The sequence below is a fragment of the Ilyonectria robusta genome (assembly GCF_021365365.1).
Source record: "Ilyonectria robusta strain PMI_751 chromosome Unknown BGZ61scaffold_32, whole genome shotgun sequence".
Lineage (NCBI taxonomy): Eukaryota > Fungi > Ascomycota > Sordariomycetes > Hypocreales > Nectriaceae > Ilyonectria > Ilyonectria robusta.
In genome coordinates, this window is record NW_025764466.1 from 129,026 (window position 1) to 143,971 (window position 14,946).

At 49.1% G+C, this 14,946-nt stretch overlaps 4 protein-coding genes across 4 annotated transcripts; 3 read left to right on the plus strand and 1 right to left on the minus strand.

Moving 5' to 3' along the window:
- Positions 1–403: 403 nt before the first annotated feature.
- On the minus strand, positions 404–2,197 carry BGZ61DRAFT_499120 (flavin-containing amine oxidoreductase; the record flags this gene model as incomplete). The annotated part of the gene is made up of 1 exon (XM_046251365.1): positions 404–2,197. The coding sequence occupies one exon, from the start codon at positions 2,195–2,197 to the stop codon at positions 404–406; it is 1,794 nt and encodes a 597-aa protein (XP_046096876.1).
- A 2,211-nt stretch (positions 2,198–4,408) lies between these two features.
- On the plus strand, positions 4,409–6,674 carry BGZ61DRAFT_539077 (amidase family protein; the record flags this gene model as incomplete). The annotated part of the gene is made up of 5 exons (XM_046254735.1): positions 4,409–5,085; positions 5,136–5,304; positions 5,369–5,452; positions 5,503–5,663; positions 5,711–6,674. 5 exons carry the CDS (start codon positions 4,409–4,411, stop codon positions 6,672–6,674), a joined length of 2,055 nt encoding a protein of 684 aa, XP_046096877.1.
- Positions 6,675–8,663: 1,989 nt separating this feature from the next.
- Positions 8,664–9,069, plus strand: BGZ61DRAFT_462597 (uncharacterized protein). Its single transcript, XM_046247325.1, has one exon. The coding sequence runs from the start codon at positions 8,741–8,743 to the stop codon at positions 9,029–9,031; it is 291 nt and encodes a 96-aa protein (XP_046096878.1). The 5' UTR covers positions 8,664–8,740; the 3' UTR covers positions 9,032–9,069.
- A 2,568-nt stretch (positions 9,070–11,637) lies between these two features.
- Positions 11,638–13,155, plus strand: BGZ61DRAFT_367653 (uncharacterized protein; the record flags this gene model as incomplete). Its single annotated transcript, XM_046241807.1, has 2 exons — positions 11,638–12,491; positions 12,546–13,155. 2 exons carry the CDS (start codon positions 11,638–11,640, stop codon positions 13,153–13,155), a joined length of 1,464 nt encoding a protein of 487 aa, XP_046096879.1.
- Positions 13,156–14,946: the final 1,791 nt, after the last annotated feature.

The following is a 14,946-nucleotide window of genomic DNA, read 5'->3' on the forward strand; positions in this document are numbered from 1 at the left end:
CCCCACTGTTGTGATGAATATGCGTAGATAAAGCTGTCTTAGAAACGATCGAATAGTCCGACTAGTTGGCCATATAGCAGCTGGCGTGGGAGATGGCGTGGTTAGGTAGTGGATAAGATGATCGGATGATTACAGACAAAGAGGGTCAAGGCCTCGCGTGGCAAGAACGGAGACGCGGTAGATGGCAATGATGATCAGAGAAATACGTGTTGTGAACAGGAAGATATTGGTTGCGACTTTGCTACCGGGTAGGCCGTTCACCTCAAGGTCCAAGACTTTCATCTCAATGTATTTTGGGGTCGACTATTTTACACTGACATGCCAAACCAGCCGCAACCGATGGTGAATTCCAAGATAATGAGAACTAAAGTCCGTCCCTGAAAATTGTTCGCGATGACAGTTTCTAGTATCTGTACAAATTGGAGTCAAGAATGTTGACCGGCGCAAGATGTGCTGCTGACTCGGTCAACGAGCCAAACCGTTTGAACAATGCTGCAAGATTGTTATGTACCGGTTGCAGACCTCCATCAATCCAGCCTCCAAGCCAAGAGGTGCAATCACTGCCAATCAGAACACGGGATTCAATGTCCCTGCTGAGTTTCTCAAAATCGTAGAACATCGCCGCCACGTATCTGTCCTGTCCGGGCAATGGGAGTGAAAAGGCCCCGTATGCATGAGGGTCCAATTGCCAATGGATGACGTAAATATCGTCAGGCGTCACCGGGATGAGGTGGTCGGCATAATCAGGATGTTCGGTCTTGCGCATAACGATGGCGATTTGTCGTTTGAGAACCTCAAGTAGCGTCGCGGAGTCCTGGACAGCCATCATCTGGGATGATAAGTCCTCCCACGTATAGCTGATCAACACCATGCCGTACTCTTCGTGACCGTAGTCCAAAGTATACGTTTGAGGTGACTTGGTGTCGGAGAGGATGACTCGAGTGAAGTTGGGCTCCTTATTTTCCCAAAACTTCTTTGTTCTGATGAAAACTTTGGAAGAAGATGTCATGTGGAGGTGATTGATGCCAGTGCAAATCTTCGGAGAGAGAAGTCGGTCACCGTTGGGCTGATGATCAGTCAGGGAGACACTGAGGTCCATAGCGCGACTGGTCGTTCCAACGAAAACAAAATCGTAGTTGACATGTCTTGTCGGCTCGGTTTTGTCAACCGTCTCTTGGACAGTGACAAAAGGCTCTCCGCCTGTGTCCCTGCTACAGCCAACGACCTTTCCAGTTGTGTTGAGGTGGGTTTTGACGCCCATTGCCGTGGCCTTATTCCATATTTCCAAAGCCAATTCCTGGATGCCAGCCGGCCGAAGCTTTCCACCTGAAATCTTCGCAAAACTGGCTTGGTCCGTTTCAAGACCATTGACGACAAGTCGAAACACCGAGTTGAATCCCACGGGGAAGACGGGGCCGAACCCTCCCGAGCCTATCCCCAGAAGGCCGAACCGTTCGAAGTCGTCATCATCCCAGGCTTCGCCACCTGGAACGTCCCAGTCGTGCTGCGGACCGAAGATACGTTGGAGGCCGGTGTAGAAGCTATGGTTCCCAAATTCGTCAAGATACCTCTGCCAGGCAGATGTCGCGCGGACTCGAACGAAAGGATTCGGAGACTGCAGCCATTCGGTCATTTGCCGCGAAGATTCAATAATGGTATGGCCTTGTTTGCGCAAACCCTCGTTGATGAAGCTCTTCCAGGCGCGGTCTACCTTGTCAAAGCCCACGGGAGCTTCTTTCTGAGTGATCCACCTATGAGCTTCCCCTTGGTAGGACACAACGGTAGGCACTTTCCCAGGATCCGGGAAGTCGGCCATGAAGGTGAATCCAAACGCTTCAGCATAGTAATAGAGAAGGTCTTCAGAAGGGGGAAAACGCATGGCGCCCATCTCGGCGACATTCACTCCATCTGCCGTTACCGTTGACCGCAACCGACCTCCGACTTCACCGCTTGCCTCTATGATAGTGACATCAGCGCCAGCCTTTCGTAAGTTGAACGCCATTATCAAGTTGCAGATACCGGCTCCTATGAGACATATCTTGAAGTCCTCGGGCAAGTACCCAAGAGGCTCCTCTATTCCACCTGCGGCTTCATTCCATTGTGAGTAGATCAGCTGAGGAGTGTCTACCCAAGCCTGAGGGCGAGCCCTGACTCGAACCGCCGGAAAGGTCAATGGAATTGAGGATCCACGGGCCATGCCATGGTGCAGGGGTGCTGGAAGTTCAATGAATTTACCCATTGTTGGTAGTGTGACATTGATAATAGTGCACTGATGGAGAATGATGGCGTCTGAAGCTTCCTCTGTAACTAAGTTTGGATATTTTTGGGTCTTATTAAGATGTTTATTTATGGATCGAAAGAGCTCTATTTATTCTTTCTATTTTTCCTTTTAGGAACGTAGTGATTGTTGACTCTGTCGTGCCACAGCGACGCCATGATGCAACTACCCGTAATGACACTGGTTGCTGGCCTCAACTGTGCGGCCAATGAAGACCTTGGATCGTCCCTCCTTTTGGAACCGGAATATATCTTAACAGCTCGGCTATCACGGCAATTCTGGCCTCGGCATTTAGGGAATGAGGCAGATGAAGGGGTATGAAACCAGGAAAACGTCCAGCCTTTGCTGATGCATGTGTGATAAATTGGCATGCTTGCAGATGGATCGGGGGAAGGGATGCCATCCATCAACCCCTGGATACATCTCACGGCGTGAATGCAGATTGGCGACGCAGTATGGTTATGTCTTCCCTTGAACTAATGAACTTCGGCTAGGGTCATTTCAGCTCGTTTGGGATCCCCGTGAAGTGCGGAGCTCAACGTTGGATCCTCCATCACGAACAAGCAAAGCCGGAGTCCCGCAAACGATTTCTCTCTCATGTTTTTGTATTCACTTCTTGCTCTGGCTCTCAAGTAAACATGCTGTAAGAATTACAATCGGAGGTGTTACTATTCAAACAGCCCAGGCAGCTTCTTTATCCTGTCACTTTCGGATTGGCATCATCGCACATATGAGGTGAGGCAAATTCATATCTACCCTGCTTGCCACCATTCAAGGCATCAATAAAATGACCAAGACATGCGTCAACATAAACCCCTGTTTCTCCCAATACCGGTGTACCTCGCTTATAGTCCAAACAACAGATAATTATAGAGTCTCTCGTACGAAAGGGCTAGAACCCACATGCCGTGCCTTCGGGAGCTAACGACTCTGTAGTAAAGTTTGCTAGCGTTCAGGATGAATAAAACAGCCCGGTTTAGCCGGCCAGTTAGGGCTAGAACCAGGGATCTAGACCATTCAATAGTCCGGTGGTACACAACGCCAGCCATCCGACGTAGAGTTTGTACAGTTTAAAACGGTAAAAGAGCCGAGAACGCCCGGGTTGATAGGAAGACGCCATGCAGACTACCCTAGATGCCACATCCATGAATAAAGTTCAACGCACCAATACTAATACGAAGATGTTCCGATTTCTTATCCTAAATCTCGCTAAGCACGAAAAGCACCCCGGCTGATCCGACAAGCTCGCCTTACAAGACACTCGATGTGGTTTAGGGGCAGTTGGGGCTCGGCTAGAGGATGGAGTAATATTGTGGCCAATTACCGTGAACTATCGGACTTTCCGGGAAGGCCCGCAGGATCCTTGTGTCTTAAATCAGGTTTATTTACAAGAACAATGATGGAAAGCTACACTAGTAGCTTTCTAGTGAGGAAGTGAAACATGCAAGAGGTTGAAAGAGTAAAAGTCAATGTAGGAGCGTCAAACTTAGACTTATTCAACGTGACGTTGCGTCCTCGGGAGGAACCTGGTGACGCAGCCTGTATCTTCGCTGTCGACATCCGTCTCGATGCTGACACTACACATCGCGGGGTACTCAATTTTGTAACCTTCAACACTCTCCGGCTGGATAGCTTCCTCGAGTCCGCCATGTACATTGATAACGATACTGGTCATTACACGATCAGCACTCGGACGCGGCTTTCTCTCATCTCCAAGCCGATTTTATCTGCCGGGGCCAAGGCAAAGCAAGAAAACTAGCCGAGGCCAACTGGCGGGTGTGCAATACGGCAGACTGATGGTACATGAATGGCAAAAACGGGAATAGCGCCCTCTGAAGTCCCCATGCGCATCCAAGTCCAGAAGCCCAATGAATGGCTCATGAACGACTTTGGGCACTGGTGGATTTCGCTGTTTAGGCAAATCTGGGAACTGGAAAGCAAGCTACTTCGGGCATAATGAACAGAAAAAAGTTAAATTGTGTCATCATTTCGTCTTGGAATGCCATCTCCCTTTATCCACCTCACAGCGCCTACACAGACCCGGGTGCATCAATTCCAATCCAAGCCATGCTACCACAGCAAAGTGGATTACACCAGCATTGCCTCTTTTCTTCCCTTGTATCAAACAATATGAAATTGTCCACCTTTCTATCTGCCCTGCTTGCCACTGTCAAGGTAGGAGCTGCCTTGGCACTTAGCGAAAAACCGACCTACGAGTGTCCTTCTATCCATCCTTCTGTGCAGATGGTGTTTACAGTTGAAGATGTTCTCTACATGGCCGACTCGCGACATGCTATGGCAACACTCTCAGTCTCACACAATGGTCCCAGAATGCAAATTTGGCGTCCGCTCACTGCCATGCATATTGAGGCCACACTCGTAACTGAAGATACTATTCGGGGGCTTATCGAAGCTTATACCGAGGATGACGTCTTCAATATTAGCTTCACAAACATGATTTTCATCTCTACCTCTGAAGGAGCAATAATTGAGGAATCTGCCATGACTTATTTAGAGTCACTGGGCACGTCGGATGTCCTCCTGCCACTCAATGCAAAGACATCTCAACGAAAATCAGTTTTAAGCATTGCTCATTATCACTCAGATCTAGGCACAGTGCTTGAAGGTCCTTATCTGGCATCTACTGCTTCAGATATGGTTCGTCTCCATAGTGTGTATCGGTTGTATCCCGATCTATATGGGACTTTTGTTCAAGGATCCTACCAAATAAACGACGGTATGGGAACTCATCAACCTCTTGGTGTTATGGACACAAAATTCGGCGGCTCTGAACCCTTATTGATCCCGTAAGTGATAGCGTAGAAGCTCGGAGTCGCCAAGCTCACTGATACTTTAGCGTGCCATCTCGAATCTACAGTCGCTCAGATAATCGTTCGCTCGCCGGGATGCGGGTAGGAGTCAAAGATTTATTTGACGTGAAGGGACTACAAACTACCGGAGGCAGTAAAGCTTGGGCGACCATCAATCCGATTGCTAACCACACAGCCCCAGCAATTCAGCGTATCGTAAGTTCAAACTTCATGTTCATTCTGGAGCCTATACTTTATTTCATTTTCTCATCAGTCGTAGATTGACTTGGGTGGTGTTATCGTTGGTAAACAGAAGTTGGCTCAATTTGCTTCCCCTAGCGATCCATGGCTTTGGCAAGATTATGTGAGCATTCTTCCCTGTAATCCCGCAAGTCCGAACTGATTTTCCACCAGCACCCGCCGTTCAATCCCCGGGGTGATGGATGGTTGACATGCAGTGGCTCCTCATCGGGCGGTGCTTGTTCTATTGCGGCCTACTCTTGGCTCGATTATGCCATCGGCACTGACACCGGGTATTCAATGCGTCTACCAGCATCAGTGGCCGGCGTATACGGGTGCGTTTCTTTTATCATCATCTTAAAGTTACTAATTGAACAATCAGACAACGACCAAGCCAAGGTATGATGACTCTTGACGGTGCTATCCCGGTAAGCCATGCTTCGGACACCACAGGAGTCTTCTGCCGCGACCCCAAGAAGTGGGTTCATTTCTTAAAAGCATGGTACACGCCATCTTTGCACCAAAAGGGGGCCATTCCGGGCCTACCAGCGTATCATGCACCCCGGAATATGGCTCGTATCAAGCGCTTGGTGTATCTCACCGATTACCTTCCACTAGCAAACCCTGACGCGCAGATCATCATGGAGCAGTTTTTTCGAAACCTGGGAAATGTCTTCGACATTAGTATTGAAATTATGAACCTCACGGCTCTTATTTCACAGTCATCCGAGCCGGCTGTTCGTGCAATTTTCACCGGAAATGAAACAACGACGATGTGGACTTTCGATCAATGGAAAGAAGTAGGAAGGCCCCTCATCGACCGATGGGCCTCCCTCCATGAAGGACGGTTTCCTCCTCTGGACCCTCTGCTCCGAGACATGTGGCAGGGCATGGAAATGAATCCTCCCAGTAGTTGGAGTTTCGAGCATGTGATGAGAACGAAAGCAAAAGCTACCGCATGGTGGGAGGACAATATACTACCTGGCGCCGCGGATGGTTGTTCGGACTCGCTTTTGATATACGATATCGGCCCCGGGTGCTACCCTTCTTATAGAGAGGAAGCCTCAAATACGGGCCGCTATACATCTCGCCTGTTCACCAAGCCACCAAATGCAATCGTTCATGGGGCTTTGCTGTGCCCAGTGTTTGGATGTGCCGACTTCACGATTCCGATAGGCCAAGCGCCTTATCTGTCGGCTGTGTCTCAGAAGGAAGAGATGATGCCCGTGACGATAAACATCGTGGCCGGGAGGGGTTGCGATCTCATCATTCTCGACATGATTGATAAGATGGTAGATGCTGGGCTGTTACGGGAAGTAAAGACCGGAAGGCAAGCGTTTGACTAAATCCGGCACTTGTGCAACCATACGATAATGCCTATGTACACTTCTAATTCAATGCTTGTATCGACATTACGACAAACATAAATCCCAGCGCTACCAAACTCGTTGCACCCCCGTAGCGGAGTAAACTCTGCGTCGGTCCCAGTGTCTGCTCTTCAGATAACGTCCAGTTCCGACTTCTCTCAGCCTTAAAATAAGCTTTGTTTTGGACGTCAGTTGGGGCGGCGATCTCTTCGTATCTGACGTATCTGATAGGCCGGCAGTTCAAGGTAACTTATCAAAGGTTTCCCCAACTGCCGCGTAACCCCGCCGAGCCGAAGCGGGCTATCAAAAAGCCGGGACCGAGGCGAATATTGGGAATGTCGTCTTGCAATATTTCGAACTTTATTCACAGATGTAACGTGTAGAGTAGTCTGTATGGGGTGTCTCTAGTATCATCTGGTCGGCGACCAATCTTTCGCTTTCGCATTTCCAAAGACAGGGGCTAACTTGCTTCATCTGGATGCGCCTCTGTCTTGCAGCGCTCTCACGAAATAGGACCGGGCTTCCCCCTGTCTTGAGCCCTGTAGGACGCTGTTCAGCTCTAATCTGCCCGGTCGTATTGCCCGTTTTGAACGGTATGAACTCTATTTCTAATAACTAGCGAATCCCATGTGTTAACGAGCTCTTTAATAATCACATCCCTGGCTCTGATCGTAGCTGGGTAGGGCAACCGAACCGAAGCATCGGACTTATCCTAACCCCTGCTAAACTTTGCTGCAGTTGCGTCAGCTTACGGTGACACAACATTAGGCCGTGGCCCTTTAGTACAAGCGAATCGGCGTTACGGCAAATTCTTGCTGTGATTGTAGACTCACAGGGGGAGAGATACTAGTTCATGCTGACTGAAATCTTTGTCAATTTTTGGATATGCTACCCTGAATCTAATACGTACCGGTAAAAATAGATCGATACTTGTCGGACACACGGCTAGTAGGCTACCTCCGCGGATGACTTCGGGATACATGTTTAGGACCTTGTAGAGGATATGGTACCTCATGCCGGAACGATGGACGGTAAGACTAGAATTGATCAAAAACGTCCCAATCTTTGCGCCGCTCTCTATCGGGATATTACATGCGACCGGTGAGTTATCTTGCCGACGCGAAATCCATGATCTAGGGCGGTATGCTTCCAATGTTGCGACTCTAGTGAAGGTGTCTTAAATGCCGATTCCCGGCTAACACAAAACAACAATCAGATCATCACACGCAAGCCGAGGTCGTGTACCACGTCTACCGGCTGAGAGCCATCTGTGTTGTCATCGGTGGGGCTCGATCAAGCGGTGACACAATAACTGAACATCCGAATAGCAGCCGAGACATGAGTTGAATGAAGTTTCAATCTACTTAATCCCCTCACCCATTTAACTTACCATGGCTAAGGCACAACCAGACCAACTGGCGCCTAAAATCATATTCGGTCGGTTACGCGAGTCAGTGATGTCAGATTGTTTGGTACTGAAGCTAACATCAGGAAAAGTCACTGCGTATAAATAACCGTCTGTCCTCCTCACCATCAGTCATCGAAACAAGACAATCTTCCCCTCGTTTAAGCTTCCGCTCAACACACACAAATAAAAAAGTAAAACCCCTCAGAGTTTGCATACTGAGACAGGCATGCCTCTCCTTCAAGCTTCCCTGGCAGCGGTCATATTCGCCTCTGGTGTTGGAAGCTACTACGGTATTCTGTCCTCTCCCAACCCTAACCCAAAATCTGCACCCTCAACCGGCGATTCCATGAGTTCTCTTTTTGTCCCGCGATTTGGACAAGTCATCCGGGCTTCATTCAGCCTCGTGGTGATTCACACAGCTGGCTTAGCCTACTCTTACCCCAACATTCCGCCATTCCTGCTTCGCCAAGGAGAGTATAGCCTCAACGTTGACCTCATTACCTGGTCAGCAGCAACATCTATACCTCTTGCCCTGATTTTTCTTGTTGGTCTCCCTTTACGCCTGGGCTCTTTCGCCTCGCTTGGAAGGAACTTCACATTCGCGCTCAAAGAACCGGATCGCCTGAACACTGGTGGGATGTACCGCTATCTTCAGCATCCTGGCTACACCGGGGGAGGAATATTGGTGTTCTGCAATATGGCACTGTTAGGCAGATTCGACGGGGCACTCTGTTGCTTGATTTGGCCGCGATATATCCAGTCGTTGGTGGGTTTACAGTGGATTATAGATGTTATTTTTGTGTGCATGTTTGGACTGGCGATCTATACGCGAGTTAGAGAGGAAGAACGCATGCTCAAGGCTAAGTTCGGTGTTGAGTGGGAATCTTGGCACACTAGGACTGCCAGGTTCGTCCCATGGATCATCTAACTGACATTGTCCTACTGCAATGCCCAGATTCGCTATTCGCCTTAGTACATGCACAATGGACTGGGTATATGGTCTGTATTGTTGATACTATTGTTGGTGTTTTCTTTTTACTGTTGAGCTTCTAGTCCCCCCTCTGGGTATGTGTGTACTAGGGCACCCTAACCTCTTGGTACATGCATTCACAAAATGGGATATTTCAGCTACAATTCATATTTTGCAAATGTTGAAACAGATCATGATCGAGCCTGATGTGCCACGCTTCATCACCGCTACGCCCCAGAACCAGCTGTAGAGCGCATGACGAGTATCATGCGGAGGTCTTGGAAAACAGGAAGAATGAAACAGTCCAATTGGAGTAAGATCAATAAGTTATTGGGTGCTATCTCGAGGCAGGCGTCACTTGCGTCCAAAGGAATTCCTTTCCTCCGCGAGTTTGCTTTCCTTGCATAGGTAATTATGACTTCAACACCTGGAATGGCGTGACAACTTGACCAGGTGCTTCTGACTCAGCTTTACTAAGCGGCAACGATGTTCAACTGAGCGTAACAGGGGCTGTGCGTGAGCTTAATTTAATTAAATTTTATAAATCCAGTTCGACGTAGCGAAGTCGTTGCGATCCCAGATGGGCGACACGTCGGGTGAAAGGATCTTTCCAGCGCGACCTACTCCGCGTTAGCGAAGAGCTTGTTTGTTTCACCTGTCAGTTGACTAGTGCGTGATATGAGCATGAGAGGCCGTTGTTACGGGGCATACTCATGCAAGAGTCTTTCATTGGATTAAAGGGCAGCCGATATGTACTGTGCCTCAGTCTAATGCCATCCGTCGTATACAACCTGCTGCAGGGGTCAATGTGCCACACAGGGCTACTACGTACGCACCCCCTGGTGATCCCCGGCATCCCGCTCGCATCCCGCTCGCATACACACACCCCTGTAAGTTGACGCTGTCATGATCGGAGAGTCATTGCTACGGTACAATTGCACAGACACATCCATTTTACCCAAAGAGGAAGATACATGGTATAAGGACTCGCTCCCTCATACCTTGTCTATACTTTTGGTTCCGCATCCCACTTCAACCCGGTTGTATACCACTAGCATTATCTATTGCACACATCTCACCTCCATCAGACTCCACGGCAACTTGTTTACAGCTTGGGCCCCATTACCCTGAGAAGTCCTGCATAAAAACTGGCAAGGATGTCAATGCCACCAGCTAGAACCAATACTGCTTAAGGAGGTCAACAATATATTCCACTCTCAGGGCTGTTGAAGAACTACTGGACGTTATTGCATCACGCTACCCCTGGGTAACAGCTAGACAGTATTGATAGCGTATTTACGCAGAACTCAATTTGCCCAACCTCTAGGATGGCATGTAGCGTGGCAGTCACTGAACATAACGAGGATACACCAAACAAGTAATCTACAGCACATTTCTTGGAAGATTGCTTTTCATTGGTCAGCCTGACAACTTTCGCAATGAGGCTCGACATGTTCGCCCGCATTAGCGCCGGGTGAAGGTGCCGGGACAGAGAGAGATCATCCGGGACATCAACGTTTGACCCATTGTGTGACTAGTGTACACGTCAGTATAGTGGGAGATCGGGTCACTTCGGCTTCGGACTCCGTACCGAGTAAATCATCCATGACAGGATTACCACCCAATTCACCCATCACTTTCAGACCTAACGTGTAATACCTAACGTTCATGAAGGGAGGAACTCTAAACGCGCCCACGGCCATCCAACTTCATCCCAGCAAAACGGATGACCAGAGGCACAAGTGATCGCCACCCCAACTATGCGATCGAATTAGGCAAAATAACGGAGAGATGCGGAAAGAGAAAAGACGACATTGCACCTGACGGGGGGAGGACTTTTGCCGCCCAATTAGGAATTTGGCCCGCCCAAGTAATGCGGCTTATTCCGCAGGGTCCGGAATGCCTAGTGTTCTTTTCCTCGGGTGGCGAAGTTTTATGAATAGGCTTGCTTGAAAATGACTCCTTGGTCTGGTCAGAAGAAGGCGGCCGATCCATGGTTGTCCCTCAATTCTTGATCACATCATCTTCGAGGTCTCTGCCAACAAAAGTGCCTAGCATCATGTGTCACAATTGAAGGGTGTGATGCGACATCTTGAAGCGAAACAATAGTCTTGAAACTAAACCGTAAAATGTAGAGAGACTACGCGAGACAGCAACTCTTTTATCTAATTGATCGATACCATTTGTTAGCGCCCTCCTTAGTTTAAAAATGACCGAGGAAACACACACTGGCAATGAATCTCCCGGCTGATGTTTCGGTAATTCCGTGAAGCCGAAGGCCGCCGGACAGCGGCTGACCAACCCCGGATGATGCTTTTGTATCCCAGTCGCAATCACAAAGTAGTCCATGTATGCTGAAACTTTGACGGCGTTAATCGTTTTCTCCCAAGTACTCGAGCCCTCGGCTTTGGGCAGGAAGGCCCTGTGCTACACCCTTAGCAAGCACTATAAATTTCAGGGAGTAATCGGCGTATCCGTAGTGTAAGTTCAAGCCCTACCTGTTCTTATCGGCTCCTTTTTACTCTTTACCTTTCTTGGAAGCATCATCCAACTTCTTTATCAAAATGAAGTCTGTTCGAAAGCTTGCTATCGGTATTTTTGGTCCTACTGCTTCGGGGAAGACTAAGCTGGGCATAGCCATCGCCAGGGCGTTTCTTGGCGAGGTTATCTCGGTCGACAGCCTGCAATGTTACAAGCCAGGGACCATCGCTACAGCGAAACCTGAGCCTGAAGAGACCCAAGAAGTGCCTCACCATTTGATTGATTTCCTGGAAGCTGACGAAGAGCCTGATGATTTTGTGGCGTTGGCTCTTGCCAAGATGGAAGAGATCACTCGTCGCAAAAGGCTCCCCATCCTTGTCGGAGGATCAACATCCCTTACTATTCCCCTCTTACTTGAAGTCTTCAACAGCAAGTATCAAATGCTTGCAATTACATTGGTACCACATCAGTCAACTTACCAGTCCCTCATTCGATCCAGGGGTGAAGAGATGCTGGAAAGGGGGCTCTTGGATGAGCTCGCCGGACTTCAGGCTCTTGAGCAGGTCTTGCTCAATGGCGAATCAAACTTCCGCAAAGGCATTTGGAAGGCAATCGGATACCAGGAGTTCCATCCGTACCTTCAAGCTGACGGGTCCGCTGGAGGGCGTGAGCATTTGCTCCAAAATGGACTGGCCTTAACCGCCGCCAACACCTTACAATACGGCTTTTACCAGCTTGAATGGATACGACACGCTCTCACCCCATTCCTGCACCAAGAGAAAGCCACTTGTATCAGCCTTTCCGTCACTGACAAAGCATCCTGGCCAATGGAAGTGGAGGGGCTGGCTATTTCCATGGCTAGCGATTTCTTGTACGGTTCTCAAGTGATTGGATTTCCACAGAACGAATCATCTGAGTCTCGTGTGGTCTGCCTCTTGTATGTCACCTCTTCCTTGCGTGTTGAGTTTTGGGCTGAAGCTGACATTTCTAGTGGTGGATCGTCTTCTGGCAACAATCCCGTGCACATCGAGGCAGCCAAGTCGCTCGCTGTCGCCCTACACCAGCACGATATAAAGCTAGTGTACGGCGGCGGAACCACCGGAATCATGGGAGCCATCGCAAGCACTCTTGTGGAACTGTCTGGACCTAGCGCTGTTCACGGCATCGTACCTGCTGCCCTTGCCAGGTACGAAGAAAAGATGACAAACGAGCAGATCGAACAATCCTACTCCTCGAAGTTCGGGATGCGGACTATTGTAAGGGACATGCACACTCGCAAGCGACTCATGATCCAAAGCGTCCTTGATGGAACTCCGGGGAGCGGTTTTGTCGCTTTAAGTGGTGGTTATGGCACAATGGAGGAGCTGCTTGAGATAACTACGTGGTACCAGTTGGGCATCCATAAATGCAGTGTCTGCGTGTTCAGCGTGAATGGATTCTTTGATGGTCTGGTCACTTGGATTGGTCAAGTTGCACAGGACGGGTTCATAGGCCCAATGGACTCCGACATAATCCAAGTCGCAAGATCAGCGGATGAAGTTGTTGAGTGTCTTGCTGATCTGCACCGATACTCAAGGAATGGAGAACTAGAGTGGCTTTAGTTGCAGGTTACAACTTTGTCAATCAAATGTGGTTCATCTCACAAGGGCGAGTCTCACGGCGTCATATTCACCCTCGTGATCGTAGCGTCTGTTGCTGGCATTAAAATCGGATGAAACATTACCACTGCTTCAACCAAATTTACGTTGTAGTCTCCTCATGCGTAGCTACAGGTAGCGTGCCTTCTCATTTCTCCAGTTTGTAAGGGTAGTGTGGCCGCACATGTTATCAACGCGCAATGCCAATATTCATTTCCTCACGTCTTGACCATTTTGAATTTTCTCATAGCTGTAGCAACTGAAACTTGTGATAATAGAAAGATTGAACCAGGAAATAAATTTCAAGCCCTCCCTCCAAACAATGACATTAAGACAATGTCAGACGATGGCCCCGGTTTATTCAGTCCTCGTTGGCCTCGTAGACATCGACTGTCGCCAAGTCGGAACCCTTGGAACAACCACGCGTCTAACCGCAAATGCTAGACCAGCCACGATCAACAAAGTAGTGTGGCGATGTGATACTGATAACAATGTCCGGGAATTCCTGAACCAACAGTCTACAGTAAGGAGCAGTCCAAGACAGCGAGGACCTCAGGCAAAGCGATGCGACAAGACAAGCCCAGTCAAATAGATCAGTGGATGCAGAGCCACGATCAGTACATGATGGAGGACTAAAGTGAACTTGGACCTTATTAAATAGTGGAAAAATCATCAAGAAGAATATCTACGCCTGAGCAAGTTTGCGCTCGGCATCTTGGCAAACCCTACTGCATCTGCTCATCCTGAGCGGAGTTTACTATCACAAAATTGGCAGTAAACTCGCAATGGCACGGCTTAAGCTCCAAGTAAATGGGGGAAATACAGCGCCTGGGGAATTGGCCAGGTCATCAAGCGATGGCTGCCCGACTTTACCCAACTTTACTCAAGCTTTTGCCAAATCGTGCGGGCAGGGCAACAACCCTCGGCCCCAACGTGTTTCCATACTCCGGATACTTACAAGGTTGCATTTGCAGAGGTTGTTTTCTTCGTAGATAAGAAGGCCTTGGGCATTGACAAGGCAACGTTGCAGGAAACCCTGCATTAGGCGTGCCAACGTGATATCTCCTACTAGGTACGCAAAGGATGCTTGGTGCTTTGCGTGGACAATAGAGCCTGACTGAAACGGTCAGCATACTGCGGTGCGGAACTGCACTCTTGCTCCAGCGGCATTGCACATGCGGCTTATCTGCTCCTAGTACACAATATGGGGGCTCAGCCATCACATTAACCGCAATCACGCGAGTGTACGAAGATCGGAGATCCGAGCCGAGTTTCCGCAAGGTACAGCGATGACGTGGAGATTTGTGACTATAGTGAGCACTAGACCTATGTGGCATATGACGACGATCACTCTTGTGTAGACTACAACTGCCTTGCCCGACCCCTCGGCTTTGTTGTTAGTCTAAGATTGGAGAGTATTTCCTGAAACCTTGATAAGAGTCGCAGCTGTAGTGTGGTATCTTGTACACAATTGAAACCTCGGACCTGCCTGTCTGCGTAAGTGCCTCGTGGGACTTCCCCGAGTCACCTCGACTCTGCTGCAGCATCCAGTCAGCATCGGATCCCAAGCGTGGTCACATTTCTCGTATTTTTATCAATAGTAGCCGTGATTCGCGGCTTGGAGGGTGGGTTGACGGAGGCCTCCGCTCGGCAAATAACAACCTCTTCGGCATTCCCCAGGCGCCCGTTGACATCCTTGACTTCAGTGTGCACATGTATTAGAGGCCTACGTCATATAAAAGTGAGTTCCGGGCC

Bases quoted from the DNA above. Each gene is read 5' to 3' on its own strand.
- BGZ61DRAFT_462597 (XM_046247325.1), top strand. From the start codon at position 8,741: ATGTACCGCTATCTTCAGCATCCTGGCTACACCGGGGGAGGAATATTG.